General features: G+C 42.4%; 1 protein-coding gene across 2 annotated transcripts in view; it reads left to right on the forward strand.

Moving 5' to 3' along the window:
* Positions 1 to 10,909, forward strand: part of tll1 (tolloid-like 1) — a 42,314-nt gene extending 31,405 nt beyond the window's left edge. For both annotated transcript variants that reach the window (XM_084005949.1, XM_084005950.1), the window contains exons 18-22: positions 1,561 to 1,686; positions 4,511 to 4,638; positions 7,518 to 7,731; positions 8,052 to 8,302; positions 8,952 to 10,909. In XM_084005949.1, coding sequence (XP_083862075.1) covers positions 1,561 to 1,686; positions 4,511 to 4,638; positions 7,518 to 7,731; positions 8,052 to 8,302; positions 8,952 to 9,086 — 854 coding nt within the window. In that variant the 3' untranslated portion in view covers positions 9,087 to 10,909. The remainder of the gene's footprint in view (positions 1 to 1,560; positions 1,687 to 4,510; positions 4,639 to 7,517; positions 7,732 to 8,051; positions 8,303 to 8,951) is intronic.
* Positions 10,910 to 15,012: the final 4,103 nt, after the last annotated feature.

Consider the following 15,012-nt stretch of genomic DNA (forward strand, 5'->3'; position numbering starts at 1 on the left):
AACCCCCAAGAGCAACACAAAGACGGTTTTACAGGCCAGACCCACACACACTAACTGACTTAACCCTGTGGAGGTATCCTGTGACTTAAACTTCTGTTAATTCCTCCTTTAGATGCTAGTATTTCAAAATAGTTGTGCTGCAAACAATATCTAAAGCTGCGATGGCTCTACATGACTTAATTCCCACCTTTCTAAGTCCCGCCCCCTTAGTTATTGCTGCTATGCCCTTCAAGCTTTCTCTTCTGCCACATATTCAGTTGAAAATGACAAACGTAGCATATTTATAATAATAATAATATATAATAATAACTTTATTTATATAGCACCTTTAAAAACAGGGTTTACAAAGTGCTTTGACAAGCAGAGCAGAGACGATTAACATTTGGGGTCATGTCAGACAGAGACAATCAAAAACGATGATAATCAACCAAAAGACATGGAAATAGTTCATTAAGGTAAATAAAAGCAATAAAAAGGCTTTTAAAGGTGCTTTACCACTTTAAATTCTTGAAACAATCATTCCCTCATTTCACACAGTGGTAAACAAAAGCAGGCTTTTTATTTATTTCAAGCCAGCAAACGTCCATTTTGCCAGTTGAAATCACAGCTAAATTGTTAGCCGACTAACTTAAGTATCAACTAAACTCAAACACTGGCTGACTCGCTTTAATACAAGAACCCTGTAAGGGCTCTAACATATCTATTTGATGACTTAGACACCGAGGCTAAGCTACATGTTCCGGGGAGGAAAAAGTCCATAGGAAACATGGAAACAGATGTGCAACATTCTTCTAATATTGCGGGCAACACTGAGATTTATTTATGCTTTGTTCCTTGTAAAAGTATATTCACGCTTACAAGGGCTTCGGGGATTTGGATTAACCAATGAGTTTGGCAAAAGTAACCCTATCTTATGTAACGAAGTGTAAACTTTCCCAAATCCAATAAAGTGCAGGACAGAGCAGCGATCACTCTGATATACGGTAGTAGTAGGTGGCTAACATTGACAGCTACCGTTCATTACACCCTTGCTCTTTGTGCTTTTGGTTGAGGAAATGAATAAAAGGTGCAGTAATCCAAAGCTCGACAGGCCTGCTGCGCCCAGTAAAGCTGTTTTGGGGAGGGGTTGAGCCAACGGTCCATTGAGCCACTCTCTTGGCTTTAGCTCTTTACATGTGTTTAATGCAACAGTCTTACTTTAGTTGTGGTTGATCATGTTTGCCTGACATGATTGCTGGATATTCATGCTTTCTTAATTTGTCACCTTCTCTTATTTTGACTGTACTTTTTTTTTCGCTGACTGTAACTTCCTACTTAGATGTGATTTCCATCTGGTGCTCTCTTTATATCACTGTGTTCCTCCACCTCTGCCTTTTTTTCCCTGCAGTCCGCCCGTCACTCCTTATCATCTCATTTTCTCATTTTCCTTAAGGTCTCATCTTTCCCCTCCCCTGCTTGACCTCTTGCTTCCCCTCCACCCCGTCTTTTTGTGTGTGTGTGTGTGTGTGTTTTTGTTGCTGTTCCCACATGAGTGATGTGTTGCATGTGTATCTCTCACAGACAAAGATGAGTGCAGCAAGGACAACGGCGGCTGCCAGCACGAGTGCATCAACACAGTGGGCTCGTACGTTTGTCAGTGTCGCCATGGCTTTGTACTGCATGAGAACAAACATGACTGTAAGGAAGGTGGGTTCCACGCACATTCACATCAGCACACATACCGGCACAAAAGCATCGGAGTGCACATGCACGTGCTGCCACACTCGCACAAGCATGCTCTCGTTCACAAGAACGGCCATCGTCCGTCGTACAGCCCGTACTTTGTTTACCCGCACCAGAGTCCACACGACAACAGGCTGGTCCTTTCCATTTGAGGGTTTACATACATTACATTACCACACTTGGTGCCTGCAAGCAGACCTGCGGGTTTGAGGCTTCAGATGTGGGCACGAGTCACATCAAGTTACAGAGCTGAGGACTGAAAGACGTGACTTGTGCGGTCAGTCAAGTCTCACAGCCACGTGACTTGAACATTTAAAACATTCAAGTCTTAAGCTTTGACCTGGTAAAATCCTAACACAACAAGACACTTGAAAAAAACTGTGTCAAGAAGGCTTATCAACATGCCTTAAATAATTCATTGCTCTACTTCTATTCATGTTTAGTTTTATGCAGCAAAATTACTTGCTGTTGGCTATTTACAGGTTATGCTTTTTTCTCTGAAAGACTTTACTTGTAAATAACTATTTAATTGAACTTGAGACTGGACTTGGATTTGAAAGACTTGAGACTTAACTTGGACCTCCAAAATGTTTAAAACAGCGCTGGTGTCTAGTCACTACAGCTCTGCTCACTAAGACTTGACTTGGACTTGCACTGAAGTACTTGATGGCAGGTCTGCTTGACGTGGACTTGGCTTAGAGGACTTGAGATTTACTGTAACACAAGCCTGACTCGTCTCAGACTGGACTTGAACTTGCCTCAAAAGACTTGAAAACAGCTCTGCCTGCAAGTCACTGAAGCTGTGTTCACGGTGATGTGTGTTTGTGTGTAAGAGTCAGACTCACTCAGGGAAAAAGGTTTCAGTTTGACAGAAGACTATTATTTATTAGAAGCTGTTGGCACATCCCCCTGTGCAAGCAAACACACACACACACACACACACACACACACACACACACACACACACACACACACACACACACACACACAAACTGTTGAATTGACATATTACACTCAACCCTTTGAAGTTGAACTTTTGAACGTGTACACACACACACACACACACACACACACACACACACACACACACATCAACACACTCATACTCACCTCACTAAAGGCTCCCTGCGCTGCCCATAAAAACACTCGAGTTTCAAACATCTGGGAGTTTGAAAGCTTCGCATGTAGCGCCGACTTCCTGCGAGCGTGTGTTTACGCGTGCATTAGACATGCAGCTTGACCCAGTAACCTTGCGGAGTCATGTAAATCCATATTCCCATCACGCGGCGTGTGTCCGTGGTTATGTACACACATACGTGTTTCAGCATGTGAGGATGGACATTTGGATATGGCGTGTGTTGTTAACATGTTGGAGTAATACACACATCACCTTTTAGTGATAGTAGTCACCTGACACAAGTGTGTGACAGTATGAGACAGACAAAGACTAAAAAAAAAAAAGAATAGATCTTGAAACTGTTATTTACTTGAATTCTTGTAATATTATATGATGCTGTGGAACTCTATTCCTGGTGATTATGTGACAAAATTCTCTGCTTTGTCAGACTACACAATTTATTATTGTCAGAGCTTAAATCTGTATCATGTAAGTAGCTAGATTTCTTTTTTCTTTTTTTTTAAAGATGTGAGGGTCTTGTGTAAACGTGTGTGTGTGGACTATGACGTCTGTATTTAATACTTTGCCAGACTGTCCTTTTACGACATTGTTCTTGTAAAAATCCATCCATCTCATTCTGTACATGGGTTCAGTTTGTCTGAGTCTAAATAAAAACTCACTCTGGAATACATCCTGTTGTCTTTTGCATGCCTCCTGCCTCCCATCACCTTCATTAGGCTATCCATCAGCTCACACACACACACACACACACACACACACACACACACACACACACACACACACACACACACACACACACACACACACACATATATAGAAATGCCATGTGTGACTGTAAGGGCTGACGTGGGTAACTTTCTCACCGCATTTACAGCAATATATATATATATATATATATATTACATGTTTCTGTAACATTATAGAGTAGCAATATTGGCAAAGCTTGACTTTGACTTGTCTCGAATAACTCGAGAGACACATTAAATTAAAAAACAACAAAGATGTAAAAAGAGATGTATGTGGCCCACATCAGTGTCATCCTCATCAAGTCATTCAATGATCCCAACTACATTTGCTACGTTTCTCTATCTCTGTCTTTTACATGTCACGTATTTCTGAACTCATCCAGAACGGAGCATGAATTTGAATGAATTTACAGCTCAGCTATTGGATGTTTAGGAAGTGTTTTAGGATACATTTCTGATAACCCCTTAGTAAACATCCAGTTCCCAAGGGCTTATATTTTAGACAGCAGAATGTAACTATAAGCACTCAAATTTTCTCTGCGTTGGATCAAGTATTGTGGACTTTTGCTTTCGCTTCTAAAAATACTGATCACATTCAAGGTTCAACTGTCCTGCTGCTAATACAGATATTCCATCAAGACAAAGTACACCAGGCTTACTGTAGCTGCTTGTTTGTCTTAAGCATGCGTGCAATGCAACCATGTGAAATTCACACTGAACGTGTCATCAGGATGTGTTTCTTTGAAATCCTTTCTCCGTCTTTGGTTCTCTCGTTTCTCTCCTTCCTGTTCCCTTTCCATTTCCTCTGACCTTTTCCTGTGCAGCTATGATTTTAACTTCCTCTCTGTGTGTGTGCTTGCGTGTTTCTGTGTGTGTGTGTGTGTGTGTGGATATGTGTGTTCAGCTGAGTGTGAGCATAAGATCCACAGCCCCAGTGGGACCCTGAGCAGCCCTAACTGGCCAGACAAGTATCCCAGCCGCAAGGAGTGCACTTGGGACATCACGGCCACGCCGGGACACCGAGTCAAGATAGTAAGTGTGTTGAAAACTAGCAGATTTCAGAGGCTTTTGAAGCCTCTTTCACCCCTTTTACTTTGGCATTATTGGACGTCGTCTTCCCTTCCTCATAACGATGCATTATTCTGTCTGTGGGGTCACGTCTGATGTTAAACCCTCAGGCTGCCTCCCCTCCCCCCTTCATTGTCTATGATCTCTCTTTCCCGTGTTCCTCTTATGAAACCCAAATGTGAACGGGAGAGAACGCGCACGTTTATAAATTCGGGCTAACTGCGAGCGTGTGCTCATGCGTTAGAAAGAGGCCTTGGGCAGCGGCCATCTGTGTCCTTGTGGCTTTTATGTGCATGTGCAAGTGCATGTGTGTGTGTGTGTGTGTGTGTGTAGCCTGGACGTACACACATGCATTTGTGCATGTAAGCATTTATGCGTGACCACAAATAGTCATCTCCACATTTTACTGCAGATAGTTATTTGGGAAGAAACCGACATTTTATGCCGTGCTGTGTGCTTCACGGATTGAAGATAGTTTTAATGGGCAGAAAAGTTCCACGGCGATGTGTGTGTGTGGTAGAGAGAGAGAGAGAGAGAGGAGACGATGTGACTCAAGACAGATGGTGTTTGGCTAACAGTGTTAGCTTTGATGCACACAGAGTTCCTCCTGACTCAGGTGGATTCACAGTAGATGATTCACACTGTCTGCAAGAGGTGATGGACATGCATATACAGAGTCTAACCTTGAGGATAAAACCAGACAGAATGTCCTCGCTCTAGTTGTGAATATACGTTCACGCTTTTTATCAACACGGACACACACCGATAACTTTTATATCATGACGGAAAAAGCAACAGTGGCAAGCTCTTATTACTTTCAGAGCCGGCGAAGAGACGGTCTTCAAGTTGTTTAGTTCGGCCAACGGTTCAAAAACTACAGATGTTCAGTTTATTATCACATCGCACGAAAGAAGTCAGCAAATCCTCACATTTTGAAACGAGAAAAATTCACATTTAATTCATAGTTCTCGGTCAATGCTTCTCACAAAGGTACAGGAGCACACGTGCCCACATTCACACACATTATCCTCCTGAAGTCGCTTTCTTCGTGCAAATCGCGTCACACAGGCGCACAAACACACACACACACACACACACACACACACACATTCCCGGTTGAGACACACAGTCAGATGTTTAGGATTTGGCTTCTCACCTCACTTCCTCTCTGCAGCCACACGCTGACATCGCTGCATGTTATCTAAATTCTCATCAGCTGTCATTTTGACTTTTCATAATCTCTTAACGCCGTTTATGTAACTGAAAACACATTACATCATCAACTGATATATTTCCTTTTTAGAGGAGAAATACGAGCATAGACACATGAAGGTCATTCTGTTATTGATTCTTCGCTCTCTGTGTCACACACATACACACACACACACACACATACACACACACTAGAGTTGGAAACAGCTGGAAACCGTCGTGACCCCAGAATCAAACACTTCCCCTCACATCAGCCCACCTTCGCTCCCCTCCCTCCCCTCCTCCAGGCCGGCTGGTAGAAATCAATGCGGTGTGGTGTTTGTGGCGGCGTGATGGAGCGCGGCTCAGAAGACAATCAGGGAGATGTGTGACTGTGTGGGAGAGGGGCCTGCAAGGTGTTATGACTCAGCTCACGGTGACTTGATTAGATCAGGAATCGTGACACATCCATGTCAGTGTGTAAGCAATGTGTCGGGAAAAAAAGAAGCAAGCAGGCGTCCTCGTCTGTAGATGTGTATTAAAGAGCATGACATGCAAATATATCTATTTTGGTTTGGAAGGATTTTGAAGGGGCGCACTGATGGAAGATATTCAGCATCTCGACCCAAGGTGTCTCATATTTAAGCAAACCATTCAAAATTCCATCCATCCATCGTCTACCGCTTATCCTGTATTCAGGGTAGCGGGGGGGCTGGAGCCGATCCCAGCTGTCATTGGGTGAAGGCAGGGTTCACCCTGGACAGGACGCCAGTCTATCACAGGGCCGACATGTAGAGACAGACAACCATTCACACTCACATTCACACCTACGGGCAATTTAGATTCACCAATGAACCTATCCCCATCCTGCATGTCTTTGGACTGTGGGAGGAAGCCGGAGAACCCGGAGAGAACCCACGCTTACACAGAAGGAGCCCACCATTCAATATTAATGACAGAAATTACTAATATGAAATATTTTTGTATGTATTCACATGACATGACCTTTATAGCAATTTTCACCTTTACTGCTCCTGTTCACTAGTTCCACGTTGTCATCCCGCTGTTTATTTTTTAGATGTTTCCACATGAAACACTTGAAAAACTCCCTTCATGCTCCCATCACAGCACCCGGTGACTAGCTGGTGACCATAGTGGAGCATTAAAAAGCTAAAAAGTCAGATCATTTCCCCAGGAGTTGAAGGAGAACAAAAGAGGTAGCCAGAACACTCCTGGACGTGTAACTTTTAACAACAAGTTCACCAATATATCAACTTAAAAGGTGGTAATATTTCAGTGTTGTGCCCAAAAATCTGTTATTGCAGGTTTGATTAAAGACGTGAAAGATGTGTTCTAGCTTTTCCATCCAGCTATTAACTCAGAAGTTAGTGTGCCTTGTTTTTTCTAAATTACATTATTAGAATCAATTCAGGAAATGATTCAGATATTATAATGAAGATTTCTGCTTAATGCTGGAAACGGTGTCCCCGTTGACTCTGGATAATCCAGGGAAAAGTTTTCACTGGAACTGCTTTCTAACAAAGAGATCACCCCTATAAAAACTGTGGACAGCGTGGTCAACAGTTAATCTGTCGACGCTTTCTCCCATCACACCCAGCGATCTCTCACCCTCTGTGCTTCTGCCTTCCCAGGCCTTCAATGAGTTTGAGATCGAGCAGCATCAGGAATGTGCATATGACCATCTGGAGGCCTTTGACGGGGACAGTGACACGGCAGCTATCTTGGGTCGACTGTGTGGCAGCAAGATCCCGGAGCAGCTCGTCTCCACCGGCAACAAGATGTACCTCCGCTTCATTTCCGACGCCTCGGTTCAGAGAAAGGGCTTCCAAGCTTCACACTCCACAGGTGTGTGTGTGTGTGTGTGTGTGTGTGTGTGTGTGTGTGTGTGTGTGTGTGTGTGTGTGTGTGTGTCTATGTGGAAGCATATTTCAGTGTTCATGTATGTTTGTCGTAATCGTTCACTTTATGGGCAACAAACACTGAGTTTTTGTGATTGCAAAGAGCATCTCTAATATAGCAATACCTCCCTCTAGTGGTTTACAACAGCAAATGCACGATGAATGTCATTCATGAAATCTGACTAGAGTTGATTGACGATCAAACTGACAAATGCATAGTTTTTCCACATTAGAACGTCACACTTCCCTTCTCCCGTGTCTCGGCAGAGTGCGGAGGTCGTCTGAAAGCAGAAGCTCGTCAGAAGAACCTTTACTCTCACTCCCAGTTTGGAGACAACAACTATCCGGGTCACACCGACTGCGAGTGGCTGCTGACGGCCGAGCAAGGCTACGGCATCGAGCTGAGCTTCATTACGTTTGAGGTAGAGGAGGAAGCCGACTGTGGCTACGACTACATCGAGCTGTACAACGGGTACGACGCCAACTCACATCGACTCGGCCGCTTCTGCGGTTCAGGGGTAAGATTTTATGTTCTTCTTAAAGGCTCACTTTTCCTCTTTATGTGAATACTCTGCCGGGTTTAGGGGACTGTTAGCCCTAAGAATTAAAACCAACAATTATTTCATTCCACGTGCACCATCCTGGTGCTTTAAATGCTCAAAGCAGAACATGCATGTTATTCTGCAGAGATTTTAGTCCCCAACCAATGTGCTCTTTAGTACTGTTTGAGTAGCATTTGCTCAAAACTTTAACTTGTATTCTCTCTGGACTTCAAGTTGTAAAAAGAAGTCCGATTGCATGGAAGTCTATGAGAAAATGACCCTTCTTCTCACCTGATTTATTACCTCGGTAAACATTGTAAACATGAGTTTATGGTCTCAATGGCTAGTTTTGTACTGTGGACGAATGACCCCTGTAAGTGATGCTCAAAGTACCTCAAATTTGTACTTAAAGTAAGTACAGTACTTGATACTTCTAATTGATGGTCATACATAATGAATGTAAACTTCGCCTGGAAGGTTGGAAAAATACACAACAACATCTAAGCTACGAGGGAAAGTATATTTGATTAGTTAGTTAATGGACAAAATTACACAAAACCAGAGTCATGTAGCTCTAGATGTCCGGCAAAATGCTTCACACGTCTCTCTGTCTTTCCTTCCCCAGCCCAGGGAGGGGATCTACTCGTCCGGAGGCGCTATGCTGATCCGTTTCCATAGCGATGACACGATCAGCAAGAAGGGTTTCCACATCCGCTACACGAGCACCAAGTTCCAGGAGAACCTCCACACCAGGAAATGACCTCACACACAGCCTGGGACCTCTGACCTCTGTGCGTCCCCCCCCCCCCCCCACCCCCGCCACTGTCACCCTGACCTTCACCATGGCAACGAGAAAAGTCCAGCCTGTCCCCTCTTCTCGGAGCTAACGGACAGACGCGGACGTTTGTGGACGCTGGCGGCAGCGGGAGGAAGACGGCACTTTACGGGAACATTAGTCTCCTTCCGCGGCTCCACACGGCGTCACGTCGCACTCTGAGAGGAGGCACGACAAACTATGAGAAATCAACACACGTGACGACTGAGTGAGCCGTTTCTGTGATGGCTTTCATTACTACACTATCAAGCGACTGTCAGTGTAAATACTCACGGTCGCAAAGCAAGAGTACAAACACACACATAAACCCCAGTAGATTCATATTCAGAATTATAAACTCTGGATGCGTGAGAAACTAAGGAGCTTCTGCCTAAAAGAAAAATGCATCCAACAAGGGAGCTTAGAGCCTTTCTGACTCCCTGAACTGCAACTTACTGTGATCAGACAGGCTGCTCATACCAACAGTTACCGAGAGGAAACTCTTGATCAGACATTTGTATTGCCTTTGATGCCTGGGAACTGGTCTCTTCAACCCAGCTCAGAATGGCTTCAGATAATTTTATTTCATGTCTTATTGTAAAACCCATTGTGTTTACTGTATGTGTGTCTGTGTACATAGAAAAAGTACAAACAAAAGGCGGAAACGTCACTTGCCCTTTTTTTTTGCTTCAAGCTTATGCAGACGACCATCGTTGAATGGGGGAAAAAAAGAAAAAATGCAAATGGAGAATTTCCAAATGATCTGTGATGTTAATATTAAGCCTTGCATTATGTTGTGTGTGAGTGTTTGTGTGCGTGTGTGCGTGAGTGCGTGTGTGTGTCCGTGTGTCCATGCTGTTTTTGAGTTTGCACCATCTTGTAATGAACTTCCATGGATGTTTCCAGCTTCCACCTCACCCCAAAAGAAAAAGGATATCTGAAGGGAATATTTTCACACCTGTCTCTCGGAGTGACAGGTTCTGATTGAAGGAGAGATTCCCATGGTGCTAACAATAAAGAAATACACTGAATGACAGATGACTGCAGTTGGAAGTGAAAGGTTTTCAATAGGAGACAGTCAGCGTGCAAACAGCACGCTGCATCAACAGCACTAGTCCTGTGGAACTACAATATTGCCTTAGAACCTAAATGTATGCCGTCGGAGGTCGCTCCGATGCTCTTGGGTCAGCGGAGTGTTTTTGAGGTTTCCTGGCAGCATATCTCATTTGTTTGGAGATCTCGAATGGTTTTATTGTTAAAAAAAAACAAAAAAAAAACATGGGAAATGTAGTCTGTGTGTGTGATAGAGTATCAATTGTGCATGTGTGTTTGGGTGTCATTTTTGTAGCTGCTCTCAGAGATACATAGACACATGCTTACACATCCACTTATACACAAAAACTCATCTCTGGGCATTTTCCCATTTTCCGAACACACACTTCCCCTTCTGTATATTTGGAGCGTGGCCTGCAAGGTGCTGTAAATTGAAAAGGAATATCACGGTGCATAAAGGATGCATCATTTGTTGTGTTAAATGCAAATTTGTAAGTGTGTGTTATAGGAGACTATATAGAAATAATGTGTGTGCGTGCGTGTGTGTGTCTGTAAAGCGTATGTTTTTAAGTTGAATCATTCATTGCTGTACGTGCCAAGCTCCAGGTGACCCTGATCCACTGTAGTTTTTGTTTTATCATTCCACCTCTGTGTCTATAGTTCAGAGACGTGATGTCCTCCGCATCGGTCATTAAAATACACACAGGTAAAAACTACACACAGCCGTGTTTCGTGGTTTATTGCTGTTTTGAATTAATAGACTGCTGTGTTTTTAAACCTGTTTAGATGAGACAACCAGCAACAACACCATGAATCAAATCCTGGCGTTTTTTCCTTTGGTGATGATTATATTCAAGTGCTTTCTTTCACATGATTAATTATGATGAATTATGTTATTCTTATAACACGCCATCATATCTGGTGGTTTTTAATGCATCTGATTAGGTCTGTTTGTTAGTCGGTATTAGACCTTGGCAAAAGTGTCAAAGAAGCTAACCCAGAAGAATCTTTAAGCCCCGTTTTTGTTAGACTTAACAGACATGTTTTCTATGAAATCTGTACAACTTGAGTAAATATAAACGGTCTTTTTAAATGTTCCATTATACCAATTTATAAGTTGATATTTTTGGGGGAAATATGCATGTTTGCTTTCTTGCGGAGAGTTAGAGGAGAAGATAAATACCATTATCTTGTCTGTGTGATAAATATGTCAATTGACATGATAATGGTAACAAGCAGCTGGTTAGTTTAGCTTAGAAAAAACACTGACAACGGGGGAACAGCTAGAAGACATCATGCAGAACTGCATCTATTTATAAACCGAGTACATTTAAATACTGTAAAGTTAATAATCACTGATGACACCATAAATAATATTCCATAGTGTTTGAGGCAAAGCGCCACCTGCTGGCTATCAATAAACTACTGAGTCATTGAGAAATTATTATGATTCTGGTTTAATGCATGATAAAAAAAAACGTACGGATCATTAACCTGCAGTTTAAGGTAAGTAGCTGATTTAGTTTTAAATGCGCTTTGGTCGCCCGCAAAAGTGCCTAATATGGGAACGCAACAACGCGCATGCTCAAAGAAACTCTCGCGAGATGTGCCACTTGCGGCTGGTGCCCCGCTGCAGTTTGATTGGCTGTTTGGCGAGGGGCGTTGGCGTCTTTTTGACGTTCGTAAGTTCGGCCACCGCGAGTTGTGTGTATTATCGCACATTTTTAAGTCTGCCTTTTGAATAAAAACGTATGATTGAACACCTCGGTGACCCCCAGTCGCGGGATTTTGTTGTAAACCAAACCACTTGTAGAAAATAATCAAGTTAAAGGGCGGAGCGGTTCTGAAACTGCTAGCTAGCTAGAGAAGACGCTTCTTTTTGCTTCCCGAGTGCGTTTTTAAACCGGAGAGCACCGTATCCGGTCAACCACGGACTTCTCGGGTCTCAAGCATTGGTTTCTGTGAGGATTAACCCGAAGTTCAAAGCCGCCGGACAAAGCGGGTGACATTGGGCAACCGCAGCTAACTTCCGGGCCAAACGGATGGGCGACTGAGCAGCCAGCAACGGCTAATTGGGAGAACAGGTATGTGCTTGTGATGATGAACACCTGTGTTGATAAGTGTGGGAAATGTGAAATGACACATTAAGTCAACATTCTCTGATTTACCATCTGTGCAAAGTTCTTGCTCCACCATGTTGTCCTGGTTGAAAACTACTGCATACCGTGCTATACTGAAGGTACTGCATACCGTACTATACTGTAGGTACTGGCATACCGTACTATACTGTAGGTACTGCATACCGTACTATACTGTAGGTACTGCATACCGTATTATACTGTAGGTACTGCATACCGTGCTATACTGTAGGTACTGCATACTGTGCTATACTGAAGGTACTGCATACCGTACTATACTGTAGGTACTGCATACCGTATTATACTGTAGGTACTGCATACCGTGCTATACTGTAGGTACTGCATACCGTGCTATACTGTAGGTACTGCATACTGTGCTATACTGAAGGTACTGCATACCGTACTATACTGTAGGTACTGCATACCGTATTATACTGTAGGTACTGCATACCGTGCTATACTGTAGGTACTGCATACCGTGCTATACTGAAGGTACTGCATACCGTGCTATACTGTAGGTACTGCATACCGTACTATACTGTAGTATGCAATACCTACAGTATAGCACGGTATGCAGTACCTACATACCGTGCTATACTGTAGGTACTGGCATACCGTACTATACTGTAGGTACTGCATACCGTGCTATACTGTAGGTATTGCATACCGTACTATACTGTAGGTACTGCATATCGTGCTATACTGTAGGTACTGCATACCGTACTATACTGTAGGTACTGGCATACCGTGCTATACTGTAGGTACTGCATACGTACTATACTGTAGGTACTGCATACGTACTATACTGTAGGTACTGCATACCGTACTATACTGAAGGTACTGCATACCGTGCTATACTGAAGGTACTGCATACCATGCTATACTGTAGGTACTGCCATTCACTGTGGAACAAGACTGCGTTAAGATTTATATTCATGCATTATGAGTGGAAATCATTAAAAAAATATATATCCTCAAGGCATTCATAATTTAAGGCTTGTAACAACAATCTAAAATTAGCTCTGCAATAGATTATCTTGTGACCTTTGACCTATTTTAAACACAACAGCTTGGTGTAATCTTAAGGATAAACCCCTACCTTTTTATAGGATCAGTTTGATGAGCTTAAGGTGTCACACATTTGGTGCAACACACACAGCTGCCACTGTTATACAACCAGTCAACCACTAGATGGCGTTCAGTTTGAACTCTGTAAAGGTCAGTGCTCTGAAATGGATCAACTGCCCCCCCCCCCCCCAAAAAAAAAGTACATCCTGTTTTTAGTGCTTTTACTTACAATGTTGTCTGACCAGCCTATTTGTCTGAGCCTCTCAAAGCTGCAGCAGTGTGTTGAAGATACACGAATATTGTAACTTTGGCTCCATCTACAGTTCATCCAGAGAACTGCAGTCAGGCTGCTTTGACATCACTGTATGTTCAGGGCCAAGCTTTCTGGACCAGTTCACCCATAGTGGAAGAAACACCTTTTTCTCTCTTACCTACCTACCCAAAGGAAGTTTTTAGATCTACAATCCCAGTACAATTGAGTAGAATTGTTTTAAATTTGAATTTTGTTTGTTCTGCTCGTAGCATTGAAACATGACATGGATAACACTTAAGGTACTCATGCATACAGGAGCAGGATGTGGAATTTATAATAAAAATCCACCTCTATTCAAAGTCTTTAAACCCTGCTTCAAGCTGGTATGTTTTTTTTTTTAAATAACTCCTCAAGAATGTAACTAATAAAGGGGTTTCATTATGAATGCCACATTTCTTGTTTCTGCTCCAGTGAAATTGATTGTCTAAATGACTTTGTGTAAAGATAACCATAGAAGGCTACGTGGGTACATCCTAAGACCTTTTCTGGAATTTCATTGAATGATTATGACATTATGTATAGCTGCAACTAACAGATATTTTCAATAATCTGCTAGTTATGATTTTGTTATAAACATATCCACCTATTTGTCAAAAAACTGTTGGAGAACAATGAAATTCCCCTGAGCCCAAGATAACATGTTAACATATCTTTCGTTGTCAGTTCAAAAAGCAAAGATTTTCAGTTTACTTACATATAAGACAAAGAAAAGCAGCAAATCATCACATTTAGAAGCTGGAGCCATGAAATGTGTGTCGATTTAGCTTGAATCACTCAAACAATCCTGAATATCCAAATAGTTGCTCATCAATAGTCGATTGACCAATAGATTGAACTCTGGACAATCTGTTTCCAAACTTTTATCTACTGAATAAATGAAATCTGAATGAACTGACCGTTTGATGTTTGAAGGTGTAGCACGTGGTTGCACATTAAACTAATTTTGCCTATAGTTCCCACAATGCACCATGTCCATGGTGTTTCAAGAGACGTTAAACACAGAAATGAAAGTGAAGCAAACTTAGAATTCCCAACATAAACCCAACATTTTTATATTACTATCATGCTTGAGTCTCAACGGACCTGTTAAAAAATGTAAAATAATTTCCTCTGAAGAAATTGGTGACGAACAATAGTTGAGAAAACAATCTCCTTCCAAATTATACAATTTAATGACAACTGGGCACACGACATTGGCTGAAGAAGATCACGTGATACTACTGAAAGCTCCAGAACAGCTATAACTGGACTGTTTGGAAAGATTGTTCTGTCAACTGCCGTTTCCAAGGCTGAGAATTAA

The sequence above is a fragment of the Eutrigla gurnardus genome (assembly GCF_963514095.1).
Source record: "Eutrigla gurnardus genome assembly, chromosome: 3".
Classification (NCBI taxonomy): Eukaryota; Metazoa; Chordata; class Actinopteri; order Perciformes; family Triglidae; genus Eutrigla; species Eutrigla gurnardus.